The sequence below is a fragment of the Phocoena sinus genome, chromosome 20, assembly GCF_008692025.1.
Source record: "Phocoena sinus isolate mPhoSin1 chromosome 20, mPhoSin1.pri, whole genome shotgun sequence".
Taxonomy (NCBI): domain Eukaryota; kingdom Metazoa; phylum Chordata; class Mammalia; order Artiodactyla; family Phocoenidae; genus Phocoena; species Phocoena sinus.
The window spans coordinates 52020689-52037856 of NC_045782.1; the positions used below are offsets into that span (position 1 = coordinate 52020689).

The 17168-nt window shown below is 49.5% G+C and overlaps 1 protein-coding gene across 2 annotated transcripts; it reads right to left on the reverse strand.

The window, feature by feature from the left end:
* Nucleotides 1-1358: 1358 nt before the first annotated feature.
* Nucleotides 1359-17154, reverse strand: KCTD2 (potassium channel tetramerization domain containing 2). 2 transcript variants are annotated; one of them, XM_032616929.1, is made up of 7 exons: nucleotides 16891-17154; nucleotides 16601-16771; nucleotides 14875-14983; nucleotides 11936-12027; nucleotides 7549-7644; nucleotides 5323-5448; nucleotides 1359-4198 (listed from the first exon to the last, which is right to left on the reverse strand). In XM_032616929.1, the coding sequence occupies exons 1-7, from the start codon at nucleotides 17143-17145 to the stop codon at nucleotides 4169-4171; spliced, it is 879 nt and encodes a 292-aa protein (XP_032472820.1). In that variant the 5' UTR covers nucleotides 17146-17154; the 3' UTR covers nucleotides 1359-4168. The 2 variants fall into 2 exon arrangements, with proteins under 2 accessions (XP_032472820.1, XP_032472819.1); XM_032616928.1 differs by having other exon boundaries at nucleotides 16601-17084.
* Between the last annotated feature and the right edge of the window lie 14 nt (nucleotides 17155-17168).

Consider the following 17168-nt stretch of genomic DNA (forward strand, 5'->3'; position numbering starts at 1 on the left):
GTAATTAACACAGCCCAGAAATAGATGTGACTGTCTCTCAGACCTGGGAACAATGACTGTTTGCAGTGTCTTGTGTTGCGGGGAGGATACGATCATGTTTGTGTAAAGAGTAGTTGCGTCTTGGGACTTCCCTGGCGGTCCAGTGGTTACGACTCTCCGCTTCCGCTGCAGGGGGGTGCGGGTTTGAGCCCTGGTCGGGGAACTAAGGTCCCACGTGCCTCGCGGCGCAGCCGAAAAATTTTTTAAAAAAAAGGAAAGAAAAGTAGTTGCGTCTTGTTACATGAAAGCACAAAGCTGTTCTTATGAAGCTCAAATATGCATAGAAGCGTGCTTATGGGTACGGAGCAGCCACAAAGGTGGCAGAGCGGCTGTTAACTCTCAGCCCCAACCCACCCAGACTGCCCTGTGCTGCTGGGGCCGGGAAACTTCTGAAGGCATCCTGAGAGGGAGACGGCAAGGCTGGAGGGGAAAAAGGAGACGTGGCCCTTCCTGTTAGAGAAACCACAGCAACGCAGCTTTGCCCTGGCGGCAACGGCTGGTCCCAGCAGTGCGGTTCATTTGCGGTTTTCCACGCTCCCAGCACCAGCCTCACTGAGCCCTGAGATGGCAGCATCCCTCTACAGGGCCCCTCCTCCAAGCCTCGACCGTTTAATGCCAGCCTCTTCCCTTTGCTCCCCAGTCCCGGGAGCGATAGCTGTGTCCTGCGACCACTACAGCTGTGACACCCGAGTCCCCTGGGCCCTCTCCTTTCTCCACCACCTGTCGACGACGGCTGTGGTCTCCCGTCGGAGCTGTTACAGCCACACACCTTGCTCAGTACCTTTCTGTGTACACACCACCTCCCCAACTGTAAGCGCCCCATAGGAGGGACGACCTAACGCCTTTTGAGGATCCCACACCCCGCCTGACACCTTAGGAATCAATACTTGACGTGCTGGTGACTCCATTCTCACCTCACGTTTCCTACCCCTCCTCTTCCTTGCAGAGAAAATGGGCACCCCGTCCCTTATTCTCTTCCAGGAAGACTTTTTTCCCTTAAAAACCACCTCATGCCCACCCCCTGTCTCTTTCCGGCTCTCTGGTGGGAAGCCCATCTGTCCCCACCTTCTGTTTCTGGGCGCTCTCTGGGTCCTTTCAGATGCAGTCAAATGAAAGCCAGGAGGAAGAAGGCCCAACACCCCCTCAGGCAGTTTTAGCAGCAGGAGAAATCAGGGCTTTGTAAGAAGCCCTGCTAGAAAAAGGTGCAGTGAAATTCATCCCCTGACGAGAGCATGACAATCACCGACAGTGAGTGACAGCAGGAACCCGGGAGCTCGCAGTATCGGAAAACATACACCAAAGCTTTCAAGATTCAGAAGTCTGTTTCATGTCTTTATTGACCAGAGAGAAAAAAAAGGGTCACAGCATTTCAGACTTTATTCAAACACACAAATGGTAACAAAGGGCACCCACAAGTGACAGGCATGGTCCCTAAGGCCTGGCTCAAAGGCCATGCTGGAGGGTGTGGGTGACTTCTCAGCCCTACTCCCTCAGCATCTCTGTCCCTTCCTCCTCTGCACCTCACGGACACCCCTGAGATCAGTTAAAATTGTGCAGAAACTAAGTTACTCTAGAGGAGGTTGGGCCCTGCCTCACTGCCAAGAAAGAGCAGGTTCTGAGGAGAAGATGGAAGCGGGCTTCGGGGTCATCACTCAGGAGACGCCAGGCTGCTCCCTGGGTCTGGCCTGCATCACCCACGGCCTCGGACCTGGGCAGGGAAGGAAGCAGGGAGACACTCCCCACGTGGCAGCCCTGGGCAGCTGGAGAGCGTGGGTCACTGGTCCTGTGATACCCCCCAGCCCATGGCCAGACCTCCGCCTGAAGTTACTCCCCCGGAGGGAGAAGGCTTTCAAGAAAAAAACACCAACTAGGTTCATAAAGAGCTTGGGTAAAACACTTTTCCAGAAACCCTAAGAAACGAATCACTCTCAGATTCCTGGAGCATTGGAACAACTGAAATTGTCATGGGGTTGCCGGGAGGAGGGAAGCTTGGTGAAAGGCAGCCCTCTATTTCCTCAGATCACTTAGCAAGGGGCTCAGCAGTCTTTTCGCAGGCTCCACGGTGGACCTCTGAGAAGCATGATGAAAGAAACAATGCGTCCCGAGGGGCTGGCCCACGCCTCCTTGCTCCTCCTTGCTGGCTTGGGACCAGAGGCTGATCATCAGGTGAGCCCCAGAAAGCAGATCTGATTGGCCACGAGGCCCCAGATGCAGCTGCTTTCCCTCCTTTCAGTCCGTCGGTTCTTATTCAGGGTTCTTATTCAGATCGGCCAAAGAGCACCTCGCCCATCGTTCTGTGCTACTCAGGGCAGCTTTTCCTTGACTCACTCAAAATCTTATTTTCCCTGAAAGATGACAGGATGGACATCTGTCACCTTTCTGAAGGGGTGACTGTTTTTATTGTAGGTAGAAGTTCCTCTAACATTTTACAACTGTAAAAATCCTGGGCTCAGGCCAGGCTTCCGAGGAGCCGACGTGCACGTTCACGTTGGTGTGCAGACCCAGCATGTCAGCAGACGCCCTGGACACACACTTCTACCCTACTCTACAGACACGTGAGGGCAACGTGCGAATCCTGGAGAAGGGTTAGGCCACCTGGGCAGGGGCAGGTCACAGGCTCGGAAGACATCTGGCTTAGTCGCTAGTCATTTCCAAAACACCATGACCCCAGACCCACGCAGTAAGCAGCTGAGCTGTGGAGCAGAGAGAACCTCAGCTTCGAAGGCGCCTAGGAGCCATGGGCTTGAGGGGGCCTTTATGGATGGAGCATTCCCCATGGGCACCTCCCCCTCCTCCAGACCATCTGCCACCCTAAGAAAGTCCCCCGGGGCAAAGTCAGGATTCTCTGGCCCCTTTGCGTTCCATGACTGCTCATCGAGACTCAAAAGCTTAGAAAGTCCAGTTACCAGCTCCGAGGGCACAGCCCAAAGGAGGGCTTTCCTCCTCTGGGTCCAACAGCGTTTGATCCTCGACGCCTTGGCACTCCACAGAAAGAAGTGGTGGTGAGGGCTAGGTCAGAGATGGGGGAGTCCTCAGACTGCCCAGCAAACCCACACACACTATGGGGGATGGTGGGGGGTGGGGCTCACTGACGCCGCCCAGGTCAGAAACCAAGAGACACAAATATCGCACTTTTGGTCAAGGCATTTCCAAGAGACGATCACAAAAATGATACCACTTTTGGATACAATATAACACATTTGGCAACTTTCAAAGAAAACAGCCGGCCCCACCCCAAGCCATCGAGGGTCCAAAGTCCCTTTACCCTCAGCCCCAGTTTAAAAAGTCAGGGAAGGAAGATGGGCCAATGGAGGGCAAGAAAAGGCTGCAGGAGCAGTTACAGCAACTACCTAAAGCGCCTGTCTGTGTCTCATTCGGCGCAGGTGCCGCCTGCCTCAAACCTCTTCTTGGGGAGAAAGCAAGCTATCTGGGGGGGGTCCAAGCTGCTGGAGACAAACGACGCAAAGCTGAACATGGTAGCAGCTGGGTGCCCCGAATCCAGAGCTGCGATCCCCAGTCTCCAACCACCACCAAGGACACCCTATCCTCCCCGTCCTCCAAGAGGCTTTGTTCATAGGAATGTGGGGTACTCTGGCAACTCTATCCAAACCTCAGTTCAACAACCTGAAGCTAGAACCCTTTGCATCTGCTGCATTATTTGGGGGTGCATGGGACGGGAAAGATGGTGTTACAAAGCGGTGCTAATGTCCGACGTGGCCCACTCAGGTGGAAACATGGCACGGCGCAGGGAAAAACCTCTTCCTTTGCTCCAGCTTCCTTGAAGCACAGCATATGTGCAAAGACCCAGGCCTTCCTCTTCCCCTCCCCCTAGCCCTAGATCAGCTCCAGCTGAGAACCCAGCCCAGCTGCTCTTGTAAAGATATGTTGTAACATTGGCTAAGAAAACAGAAGCAGGTACTGAAAAGGTATTCTGCAGCTGGAAGCGGCCTCTGTCTTCCGGTTCCTGTGGGTGGGGCTGGGGTTCCTTTGGTTTTGACCAGAACACTTCTCCACCAGGGGGCCAGGCTCAGCTTTGCTTTGCAGTAGCTCGGTTACTGTACAGGAGCAAGATTTAACTTCACAGAGGTGCTCTGCTGGGTTGCTCTCTCGTCGGTTAGGACTCCGGACTTTACATCCGAGATCCTCTCTCCTGAAGAATCTGGAAGGGGAAGGTGGGGAAGAGGGCTGAGGCTTGGAGGCTGGATGCAGACTGCTTTTGGGCGGTGGTTGCTTACCGGACCGCCAAGGGAAGAGAAAGAGCCCCAGAGCCGCTTTCCACTGGACCCCGCGGAGCAGCACGACAATCGCTGTTACCCCAGGAAGCCAGGCAACCGCCCCTGAAGCACTGCAGTTGTAAAAGACTTTTGCTGAACACGGCCAGGCCTAAGCTTACGTGCTGTTGGACCACTTCCCTGTGAGAAAGGACACGGTCCGGGCTCACCACATACTGATGATTTAGAAGCATGTATGCGTGTCTGTGTACGAGGGGGCACAGTGGAGGAAAAAAGATAACAGTGTGCAACCATTTTCCAGTAACTTCAGGGCGTCAGGGGGCGGGGGGAATCACAAAGGTAACCAAACACCTTTTCTCTTGAGATGGCAGAGAAAGAGAGAGAGGGAGAGAACAGTTTCAAAATATAAAGGTAAAATACTTTCCAATTTTGAGTTTCAGAATTCTCACCTTCTAGTAATTAATGGCCATAAGCTTTTTCATTGATTTGACAGAGGCTGGGAAAAGACCACCCTATTTTGGTTCACGTGTCCTAACTAAAAGCCTCTGTCACTGCTCCAAAAGTCCTGATTTAACTTACAACAGTCAGGGGCTCCCCTGGCGGCGCAGTGGATAAGAATCCGCCTACCAATGCAGGGGACACAGGTTCCTTCCCTGGTCTGGGAAGATCCCACATGCCACGGAACAACTAAGCCCGTGCGCCACAACTACTAAGCCTGCGCTCTAGGGCCCGCGAGCCACAACTACTGAAGCCCGTGCGCCTAGAGCCCGTGCTCTGCAACAAGAGAAGCCACGACAGTGAGAAGCCCGCACACTGCAATGAAGAGTAGCCCCCGCTCGCCGCGACTAGAGAAAGCCTGCGTGCAGCAACAAAGACCCAACATAGCCAAGAAAGAAAAAAAAATTACAACAGTCAAAAGGCCAAAATGAAGGGGAAATGCAAAGCTGGCTTGAGAAGGAAAGGGAAGAACCTGTGAGCAACAGTTCAGGCAAGGCCTGCGCAGGGGCTGGGAGCAAAGGGTCAGAGACGGAAGTCGGGTGAAGGAACTTACCTTTGCCTTCTCGCTCGGCTCAATGACTATGCCATTGGTAGAATTATTTAATTCTCTGGAGACAACACAGAGGAATTCTGCCTGATCCTCATTTCCATAGTTATAGGAAGATCCGATGCTGATTAGCTGATAAAACAAGAATATGGTGAACATACAATTAGTGATCTTAAAATATTTAAGTGGCACACAAATCAAACCCTCCTCCTCACTGAACTTTTGTTGTTGTGCTCCTCAAAGGATGAAGAATTCTCTGGGTCTATCAAGGCCCCAGGGGATAACTGGATCCCAGCTGTGCACCAGGCTTCCCCAAAGAAAAGTGTGAGTTCTGCCACTGTCCCCTCACCCAAGCACTTGAAACAGTGCCAAAGGCAGCAGCCAGGATTGATACGGTCACATTATTCCTTCTAGCAAACACTGAGGGGAAACAGAATGCTTCTGTGAATGAAAACGGACACTTGCTTCAGCCAAAACACCTACACAGAGCTGGCTCATCTTTAAGCAGAAGTCCTAGACAGGAGACCGGTGCTCGGGAGGCTCTGGAAAGCACCACGCGCGAGTCACTGAAGAGCTGCTCTAAGCCAAATGCTGCTGGAACTTCTAACCTTTCTGGTGAATTGAACTCAGGCTCTAGTCTAAAGAGGAAATACAGATGCAGAGAGGGAGAAGCTGAGCCCGAGGGTGTGGTCATCCTGGCAAGTCCGCAAGGCCTCAAGTCGGGAGACCATGGCTGACTTGCTGTATGACCGGGCTGCGGACACCTCAGCCTTCCTGGGCCTTAACTTCCCCCTCCGTGTAATGGAGTCAAAGGGAGCGGACTTGGTCCTCCCACAGCACATCAATAAGATGAGAAAAACAGGATAAATTATTCATTAGTTTCACAAAGAATAGTTTTAAAAAGTTGTTATAGGGACTTCCCTGGTGGCACAGTGGTTAAGGATCCACCTTCCAAGGCAGGGGACACGGGTTCGATCCCTGGTCCGGGAAGATCCCACGTGCCGCGGAGCAACGAAGCCCGTGTGCCACGACTACTGAGCCCGAGCTCTAGAGCCTGCGAGCCACAACGAAGAGTAGCCCCCGCTCGCCGAAACTAAAGAAAACCCAAGTGCAGCAATGAAGATCCAATGCAGCCAAAAATAAGTAAATAATTTTTTATTTAAAAAAAAAAAAGTTGTTATAATATCCTTTGTCTTTGAAACTTTATACTAGGGAAAAAATACTTCTGGAGTGGAAGTATGGTGACACTTTGAAGAACACCTGAACAAGAACTAGGCTGCCACATACAGGCAGCACTGATTCTGCAGTGGAGCTAAGCGTGAGGAATCATCAATATTGGTTCTGAAGACAGAGACACCTGTGTGTTTGATCTATAACATGATACTGTTAACACATAGAGTAACTGTTATTTAAGAAGGTAAGCTTATGGTGACAGCTCAGCTGACCTCTTAAACTCTACCTAAAAACAGGCATGATTCACTGAATTTATAACAGTCCTTCTATTCGTGCTCAGTCTCCCTGTGTTTTGAAGACAACAGATGAACAATTCTGCCATCTAATGGAAGAAAGCAGTAAAATCCCGGCTCTCAGACACTGTTTTGATGCCTCGGTCAGGTCACTAGCACAAAGCTAAAGAAGAGAAACCCAGAGTGAATGGAAAGGACCTCGCCATCCTCCTTGATGTCTGATCCCTTCACATCACAGCTGTTCACCACGCCATGCCTGGTGGATGGCGCACAGACTCGGAATGATGAAGATCTGACCCTGGGATAAGCGAAGGGAGGGTTGTTGCCAAACCCTAGTCTTCTTTAGCTACTTATTCTAGAATGTGTCAACAAAGCACTTTCTTTTTTTAACATCTTTATTGGAGTATAATTGCTTTACAATGGTGTGTTAGTTTCTGCTTTATAAACACAGCACTTTTGAAAGGAATCCCTCTGAGGGAAAAAAGCCCAGAGAGGCACTTTCAAGCCTAAACAAACTGGCTGGCTCTCTCTGGGCAGAACCACGCAGAAACTCTGGATATGAAGCTGGGAGACATAAGCCTACCCTCAGCTCTCCCCAACTCATCACGTCCCACCGCGCAAAGAATCCACGTGGAGTGGCTCTTTCTCCGTTTTGGAACAGGATCACATCCGGCCCCCACCCGACTCCCAGGGTGATTAACTGGCTACAGGTGGCGACTGGCTCCGAGGCTGAGATACAGGGCTGCTCCCACGAAAGGAACATTACCTGTTCGAATTTCCAACCGTCAGACATAGTGGACACCATCTGCGTGAGCTCCTCTTCTTGGCACTGCAGGACTCTGTACACGTGCTTCACGGGGCCCTGTGACAACCACACACAGACTTTGAGGACCGGTTTCAAGGGCACAGCAGTTTGCAGCTGCCTCGGTGAGACTCTCCAAAAAATAAAGACTGGAAAGGAGTTTGCCTGGAACTTTTTCTTGGCGGCCACCCGCCATCCCCTTTGCAAGCAGTACTGTAGTGTGTCAGTAAAAACTTTACCCGAAAAGAAAATAGGGGCCAGAGCGTGAATAAAATAAAATAACCCTGAACAAGTAGAAAATAAGAGTAAAACTGCTCTGGACAAGAAAGCCACATTTTCTTCTTCAGTCACTATAGCTGACACACACGCTGAAAATGCAGACCTTATCTTGGTTTATTCAGAATGATACCTTATATACGGGAATAATACATTAAATAGGGACCCCATAATGTACACATGTTCAAGCTATTCTACCCTCTGCTGAAGCTACCTGGAAGTGTTTCAGTGTCACACGGTAACATTCCTGCTATAGATACGCGTATAATAAAAAAAATTTGGTCTTTGTTCCTGGTTCCTTGCACAGACCTCCTAAAACCTTTGGAAACTCCTGAGGGACAGGAGTGTCTTTTGGGGACTTCCCTCGTGGTCCAGTGGGTAAGACTCCTCACTCCCAATGTAGGGGGCCCAGGTTCGATCTCTGGTCGGGGAACTAGATCCCACATGCATGCCACAACGAAGAGTCCAGCATGCCGCAACTAAAAGATCCCTCGTGCTGCTACCAAAACAAACAAACAAATAAATAAATAAATGGGGGGAGTGTCTTTTGTATGCTAATGAGCTAGTCACCAGAAAGACTGAGGGAGTTAGAGGATTAGAACTTTCAGCCCCATCCTGTGACCCTGGGGGAAGGGGGAGGGACTAGAGATTGAGTTCAATTACCGAAGGCCAATGATATAATCAACCTTCCCTACCAAATGGAATGTCCTGAAAAAAGCGATGGGGTTCAGGGGGCTTCCAGGTTGGCAAACACATCCGTGTGTTGCGCAGCTGGGGGGTGGCGCGTGCTGACTACACGGGGACAGAGGCTCCCGTGCTCAGGACCCTTTAGGACTTCACCCCATGAATCTCTTCATCCAGCTGTTCATTTGTATCCTTCATAATAAACTATAGTAAGTAGAGCATTTCCTGAATTCCACGAGTTAGTCTAGTAAATTACTGAACGTGAAGGGGGCATTGTGGGAGCCCCCGCATTTGTCGCCAAGCCAGACAGAGTGCAGGCGGCTGGGGACCCAGACTTCTGACTGGCATCTGAGACCCGTGGAGTCTGACGCTGACTCTGGGTGGTCAGGGTTAGGACAGGATTGAACTGTTGGTCACCCAGTTGGTGTCAAAGATTCAGAGAAAGGCCACTTGCTGGCCAGACTCAACTCTCTAGAACATAAGTTAGAATGGAAAGCCAAAAGGCAGAGCAACTCAAATGCATGCCCCACGGCCGTAGCACTAAGGCCCCTGCACTTCACTGACACTTGTGATCTGGCCCATGGGGGACGAGACGCCAGTCACGAGAGAGCCAGGGTGGCTGCAGGGAGGCAAGCTCGCCAGATGGAAGCTCCAGTTCCCAGAAGGACAATTACAGGTGCACAGGAGGACTCGGTATTTAGCAATCTGGGACCATTCAGTGTTGGGTGCAAAGCTGCACACTCACTGCCCATCCCAGAGGGCATAAGGCACAAACAGCAACCCAGGTTCACAACAGTGACTCCTGGTCATGGAGAGAGGGGTCAGTTATGTTCACTCAGATTTTAAGGAAATATGGACTGTTTCCTTAAGAATGATGAAAACTTAACACTTTTTCAAAAGGACAAGCTGGCTTCAGCTACCTAGAAAATTCGTTTTAGAACAACTTAGGGAATACCGGAAAAATAAAAGCAGCTACTGATCACCGAGTGCTACAAGCCCCAAGTGTGACACCCTTCTCGTCTAGTGTTCACTGCAGTCCTGGAAGGCAGGTGTTGGCTTCCTTCTACACATGGGACGCTGGTGTTCGGAGCACAGTATCTTGCCCAAGCTGTACAGCGATTAAGTGGATTGGAGGTAGAGCTGGGACTTGAGCCCAGATCGGCCTGACAACATTATAATCTTTCTTGTATATTTTGTCCTTCTAAATGAGGTACAGCTACCATTAAACAAGGTGCTAAGGTAAAAAAAAATTTCTTCCATGTAAAATACAGGACAAATCTTCTGACAATTCCAATTACTCTAGCCACGCATTTTGGAAACAACCAGATGTTTTATATTGTAAGATGGAGAGCATCCGAAAGACCTGAGAGTGGCCACAGCTGTCCAAGTCCCAGGTATTTAAGATATCTCTGCTGCCTCTTTTTTATTCTCTGCCAAAGTAAACCACTGGTGCTCTCAAATGCACCAAGATTAATCACCTAGCAAAAAATACTACCACGGACAGCAGAGTAATAGAATGGTGGCAGCCAGTAAAAGAGATGTGAGGTCACTGAGAAAGGGCAGAGTAGGTCCCCCACATCTTGGGCTTCGCCCTATCGTCCGCCACGTGCGTCTCCTTTCAACGCAGACAAGTTAAAGGAGATAACGAAAGGAGATAACGTGTTTGAAGGGACAGCCACGGAAATCCATACTCAGCCTTAGAGCCACTTGGGACAAATGCAAAAGGGGACGTCATTGAACAACATCAAATCCATTGCCCAGAGCTCCACTAAATAAAGAGGACAGATGGAAAGATCAATTAACATCAAAAGGGTCTTGACATTCCTAGAATAAAAAAGCTTCCAACTGGGTATAAATCCACAAGCCTCAGAATCTAGAGAACTAATTAACTGCTGTCATCAAATAGAAATCTAACGATGCTCTCAAGGAATCTGCTAATGGCAAAGAACTGAGAGTGTTCCGGGGCCATGATTCGAATGGTTTCAAATGACATCCTCTATGGTACCATCAATATTTATAGTAAGCAATCAAAGGGGTTTTTTGGAATGTGGAAAACTGAGGATGAGGCAATATTCTCAGAACGTCTCATCTATTAAGTGTCTATAATAGTGAAAGATGCCATGTAAATATACGATGAGATGGCAGAAAGATTGGTGACACTAGATCATATTTCATACGGTAATCTGCAAACCAAATACAAGTTCATCTTTGAACATTAAAAAGAAGCCTTTCAGCCGTTGGGCAGATGTAAGAGAACTAAATGAATAAGCCTTTCCACCTTTGCAAAGCGCTAGAGATAAAATGTATAAAAGAGTTCATTTTTTAGCATACGTGTCCGTTATTTATCCAGATAATTCCATTTAGAGCCAGAAAAATTTTGATATATGAAGTCTTACACAGAAAGAGCAAGGAACTATTTTTTACTTTTGAAAAGGAACATATTGCCTTCTTATTTCAAGGAAAATTCTATATTGCAATAGATTAGATCTCAAGAAAGCGACCACCGCCAGTATCTGATGGGATAAGAGGTAAGTCATGCTGGAGTCCAACTCTGCCCCGTTACTGCAGCTAAACTCTCTTAAAATAGAGCCTAAATACATGAAAGGGAGTGTCTGTGTTTCTCGCTAGACTTTAAGCTTCTTGAAGGCGTGGACCTTCTCCTATCAGTTGGGGTCCCCAGGGCCTAACAGAAGCTATTGTCACCACTTACTTAAGACACATGATGGGTGATGCGACATGAAATGAGGTAAGAGTGCCTCACTGCCTTCCGTTCTGTTCTCAAACTATGCGGCAAATTCTGTTTGATTTTTGTTACTATATCTACTAGGTTAACATAAAAATCCAGACTTCATAATAAAAAGAGAAGCTTGACATTATTTTCTTAGAAGCATGCTTCACAAACCACTTGCAAAGTCTACGCCATGACTGGTTTCAAGAGGCTGTCAGGAGCTCGATGTGACATGGCCACAGGCTGAAGGCTGGTCCTAATTAACAGAAGCCAACAGGCGGAAGCAAGACCTTGTTTGGCCTCCACGTGGACATGAAGGGAGACAGATACTCCGCCGGAAAGAACAGGCTTTGAACCTCAAGTGCAGTGGCTCCTCCCACTGCCAAATGGAGAGCAGCCACAACCTCCCGCTCTTCTAAGGGGACACGGGGCTGTTTCGTCTCCTTTGTGATTTCTTCTCCTCTGTTTCCTTGTTCTGAACAAGTCTGGCAGAGTACACGCTGTCTGGCAGACGGACGGTGTTCCGCACAGAGACCTCCGGCTCTATGGGGAAAGGCAGGGCTCTGGCCAAGCAGCACATCATCCATTTCAAATCACACCCAGACACATGGACAAAGAGAGCCACTTGGGATATCTTCCCCTTAAGAGTTCAAAACCCATTACCTGTGAAGTTCTGTTCTCGTTGTCCCGTATCCTTTCCTTAACAAGTCGCACGAGAGACGCAATGTTATAAAACTCCGCTTCCTCCAGCACACCTAGAAGGACCAAAACTGTAGTTAGATGTGTGTCAATTCCCCAGAAAACGGCAGGAAGAGGCTGGAGTTCATGAGCTTGTTAAGAACTCTATCTTTCAAATGCAAGTCTAGTCTAACTCCTTCAGCCTGGGAAATGTTTCTTTGCTGTTTGGTGTGCACCCGTGACCTTTTCCCCAACGGCAGTGAGTCAACAGTGCTCTGTTTACTCCGTTTCACCCCTGCAGTTTCCCACCTGGCACCTTCCCCTGCTCTCCCTGCACCTGCCCGTGAGCTGCAGGACACCTTTACCATATGTCACTTAGTTCCTGGAACTAGTCCCACTGGACAACTCTTGAGCTTGCAATTTCTGCCCAGTTTGTCCTAAAAATGACCAAAGGTCTGTGTGTGTATGTGTGTGTGTGTGTGTGTGTGTGTGTGTAAATTTATGTGGACCAAATTTAACAAGATGCTTATTATTTGAACAATATAAAAGGCAGTCATTGAAAGAATCCCATGCATAGGACTTCCCTGGCGGTCCAGTGGTTAGGACTCGCAGCTTTCACTGCCACGGCCCTGGGTTCAATCCAAAAAAAAAGAATCCCATGCTAAACAAAATCAAAGGCCTGGGCTTCCCTGGTGGCGCAGTGGTTGAGAATCTGCCTGCCGATGCAGGGTACACGGGTTCGAGATCCAGTCTGGGAGGATCCCACATGCCGCGGAGCAACTAGGCCTGTGAGCCACAACTACTGAGCCTGCGCGTCTGGAGCCTGTGCTCCGCAACAAGAGAGGCCGCGATAGTGAGAGGCTCGCGCACCACGATGAAGAGTGGCCCCCGTCGCCACAACTAGAGAAAGCCCTCGCACAGAAACGAAGACCCAACAGAGCCATAAATAAATAAATAAAACAAAAACAAACAAAATATCAAAGGCCTGAGACAGGATAACTAAATGGGATGTGTGATCCTGCACCAGGAAAAGAATTTGCTATGAATACCATTAATGGAAAAACTGATAAAATTAGAATATAAGCTATAGTTAAGGTGTTCATCAATATTAAGTTTCCTGAATTTGATAACTGTATTGTGGTTATGTGAGAGAATGTCCTGTTCTTGAGAAGTACACACTGCAGCATTAAGGGGTGAAGTCTGTAACCTAGTCTCAAATAGTTCTGAAATAAAAACTAGAAGAGGGAGAGGAAAAAGAGTGGGGAGGAGGAAACAGAGAATGTATCGTAATGCAAATATGACCAAAAAATGTTAAAAATTGGTGAATCTGGGTAAACGGAGTTCTTTTCTCTAAATCTGAAATTATTTCAAAATGAATTTTTTTAAGGCATTAGAAAAGATTCCTCTTTTCAAGAAACAAGAGTACCCATGTGTTGGTAATTGCTGAAGCTGGATGGTGGGTGGAATTTACTGCACTATTCCCATTACTTTGTGTGCATTTGAAATGTTAAGGAAAAAAAAAAGGGAGGGTGGTTCCTCTTTTGACTGGTTTTATAAATTTATTTATTCATTTATTTATTTTTGGCTGTGTTGGGTCTTCGTTTCTGTGCAAGGGCTTTCTCTAGTTGTGGCAAGCGGGAGCCACTCTTCATCGCGGTGCGCGGGCCTCTCACTGTCGCGGCCTCTCTTGCTGCGGAGCACAGGCTCCAGACGCGCAGAGCTCAGTATTTGTAGCTCACGGGCCCAGCTGCTCCGTGGCACGTGGGATCTTCCCAGACCAGGGCTTGAACCCGTGTCCCCTGCATTGGTAGGCAGACTCTCAACCACTGCGCCACCAGGGAAGCCCTTTTGACTGGTTTTAACAGCAGTGTTCTGCAGCCACTTCATTAATTAGCACGGCCATTACAGCTTTCTCACGCAGAGCTGAAGCTCCCAGGTCAGGGTGCCCTGGCTCTAGGGACAGGCCCCAGTCTTCAACGGAATGCCTCAGTGAGACCAAGATAGCCTTTTATTTTTTATTTATTTATTTTTTTTAAACATCTTTATTGGAGTATAATTGCTTTACAATGGTGTGTTAGTTTCTGCTGTATAACAAAGTGAATCAGCTATACATATACATATATCCCCACATCTCCTCCCTCTTGCGTCTCCCTCCCACCCTCCCTATCCCACCCCCAAGACAGCCTTTTAGAAAGATGTCTAGACCCACTTACAGTCCAAATGCTCTACAAACGAAAAAGATGAGTCAAATAACGATGCACCTGACAACGGGCTGGAGAATGAATTAGGTCAGATGCAAAAATTTACAAGGAAGCATGAGACCAGTCTTAAAAGAAATGAGGCCAAGCCTTTATTATTTTTTTTTTTTTACAGCTGCAAGTTCAAACTAAAGTTGAAAGTACGAATAGCTAAATGTCAGAGATTTGTTGCTTCAGGCTGTGGACATTCACGGCTAGTAATAAGTAAATGTAAAAAGGGGTCCTGACAATTCTGCAGGTTCAGAAAAAACTCCAAAGCTATCTCCAAAGCTGAGCTACGTAGCTTCCTTCTCCCAAAGGAGGCTGAAGCGAACCGAAAGGGGCTCCTTCAAGACCCTCTCAGATTAGACTAGGTAATTGGAGGCTCCCTATTTATTTTCGTAAAGGTTTCCTACACTATCTACTGCACATGAGTTTGATGAAAACCTCAAAATTCAAATCTCAGGACTTCCCTGGCGGCCCAGTGGTTAAGACTTCTCGCTCCCAATTCAGGGGGCACGGGTTCAATCCCTGGCTGGGGAACTAAGATCCCACAGGCCGCACGGCGCGGCCAGAAAAAAATAAAATAAAATAAAATCTGTGGGAAAAAAAAAATTCAAATCTGTGAAACAGCTTTAAAGATTTGACCTGAACTTTGAAAACGCCCAATGCAAACATCGTTCTTACCTTCTTCTGCCAACTCCTTCGTAATGATGAGCTTCCCATGGCGGAGGTAGTTCAGGATAGGACCAAAGTAGGTAGGGTCCCTGTCAATCAGATAGGCCCCTGTCTCGTCCTGCCAACCAAACATAAGGGTATCATTGTGGAGCTTTCAGGCTAAGTCAGGGCAGCGTTTCCACCTCTCTGTCACAATGCACGAGTGAGAGGGCAAGTTTTGCTAGATATTTATCACAAACTATTGGCAAGAAGCCTAGCTTTGTGTATCTTGTACTTAAAGATCATTTCAGGGAGGGTGTTACAGATGTACAGTCATATTCATCATCTAGGCATTAACTTGAACTTCTAAAATTTTTACTCTGACGCAATTACCAACACTCTTCCTTTGGGATACTTGCTATAAAGAAACCGAGGAAGAAAACGCCATAGTTGCACGATCTAAATTTTTGCTTGAGATGGACATTCTGACTTCTCTATTGTGCCTGAATCACATTCCTAATTCGAAGAAAACCTCTGTTCGGTTGGCAATGCTCCAGAACTCAGGGCCAACAACCGTGGGAGTCTGCACTGGCAGCTGTAACTCACACACTCCAGATCTGTGCCCACAGGAAGCTTGGCACAGCCAGGACTTGGCTCTGAGCAGTTTTAATCCTACTCATCTTTACAGTAAAGGGAACAAGAAGAAACTGGCTTCTACTGCAACAAGGACAATTTGGGGTAGCTCAAATAATTCCTTTAGAATAAGCAAGGTTTTGGAAACTTTAAAGTTAGGGCAGGACAGGTTTCCTTCCATCTGAGATTTATTACAGGAGAGGCAGGAGATGAATCAATGAAATCAACCAATGTTTACCCAACCCTAGCTCTGTTGCAAGGTAACAGCTAAGTGCTCTATGGGATACAAGGCGCTGTAAGCAATGATCAATGCTTTTAAGTCGGAAACTAAAAGATGAACGTGTAAAGTTGAAAAAACAACTCAGACAACAGCTCAAACTGAAAACGGGTTAGGCGCCTTGTCACCTCTCAACTCTCTGGTTAGCAGCCATGCAACTTGCCCAACAGCACTCTCTGGGTTTCATTTTCCCTGGTCTGAACGGGTCAGCTTAGGTTTGCACTGGCAAATGACAATCTCTTTCCAAGGAACGTATCTGATCTCAAATATCGACCTAAAACAATGACAGTTACCAGACAGGAGCTCAGGGACCAGGACCACAGGAAAGAAGTGTGATATCATGAGAAGCACTTCCTGCAGCTGTCGAAGCCATCATCAGACCCAGGCTTTCACCCAACTTGGCAGAGGGGTCCGAGAGGAGGTCTGAGAAAGCTACAAAGATGCCTTAGCTCACCCTGACCCAGTTCTGGATGCATCTGGCACAGGCCACCGGTGAGGGGCTGACGAGAAGCCAGGGGAAAACTCATGCAGACCTGAGGGGCTGGGATGAGAGGTGCAGAGAGGAATACGGAGAAGGGGTGTGGAGTGGGTTCTCGTGGGTGAAGGTGGGCACAGTATGGGGAAGGAGCCGCTGAGAACGAAGGGTGGCGTCAGAGAGAAAGCCCGCGTGCGCCTGAGGATGGGGGAGAATAGCCCCGGGGGCTAGCCTGGCGGGGAAAGAGGAGGAGGAAGGGGTCCCGGCCCGAGGTGCCCGCCAGTGAGAAGCGTGTTGCAGGAATCGGGGGACAAGCCTAGGAGGAACGAGGGGGTCTGAAGGCCGGGGGCGCGCCCGAGGGCGGGGCACACCTTGTCTGAGTCCAGCTCCGGGTCCTCCTGGCAGCAGAGGCGGCAGAGAAAAGACTTGGGCTCTCGGCCTAGGGTCTGCCTGGTGGTCACGAAGTAGGTGCCGCCCACGTTCAGCCGGACCCAGCGGGCGGCTCCACCGCCCCCTGCCCGCTCGGGCGGTCCGGGACCCGGCTCCAGCGGCTGCGCGGCGGCGGTGGGCTGGCGGCCGTGCCCGCGGGGCGTGGGGCCAGCGGGGCGAGGGCTGGGGGGCCCGCGACCCTGGCCGCCACCGTCGCCCAGCCCACTCCCGCCACCCCCTCCCAGCCCCGCCATCGCCGGGTCCAGTTGCAGCTCCGCCATCTTGGGCCGCCACCGCCGCCGCCGCTGCCCGCGCGCCGCCGGGCCGGCCCATCTCTTGGCAGGGAGAGCCGGGCCGGCCCATCGGCGGGGGAGGGGCCGGCGGAGAGGGACGGGAGCGCCCCCAACCAGCTCCCGGGGACCCTGGCAGTAGAGGCTAGGCGCCCGCCTTCGGGGACGGGACTTCCGGAACCAGCCCCCATCACCATTGGCTGACCTGAGAAATAGGGCC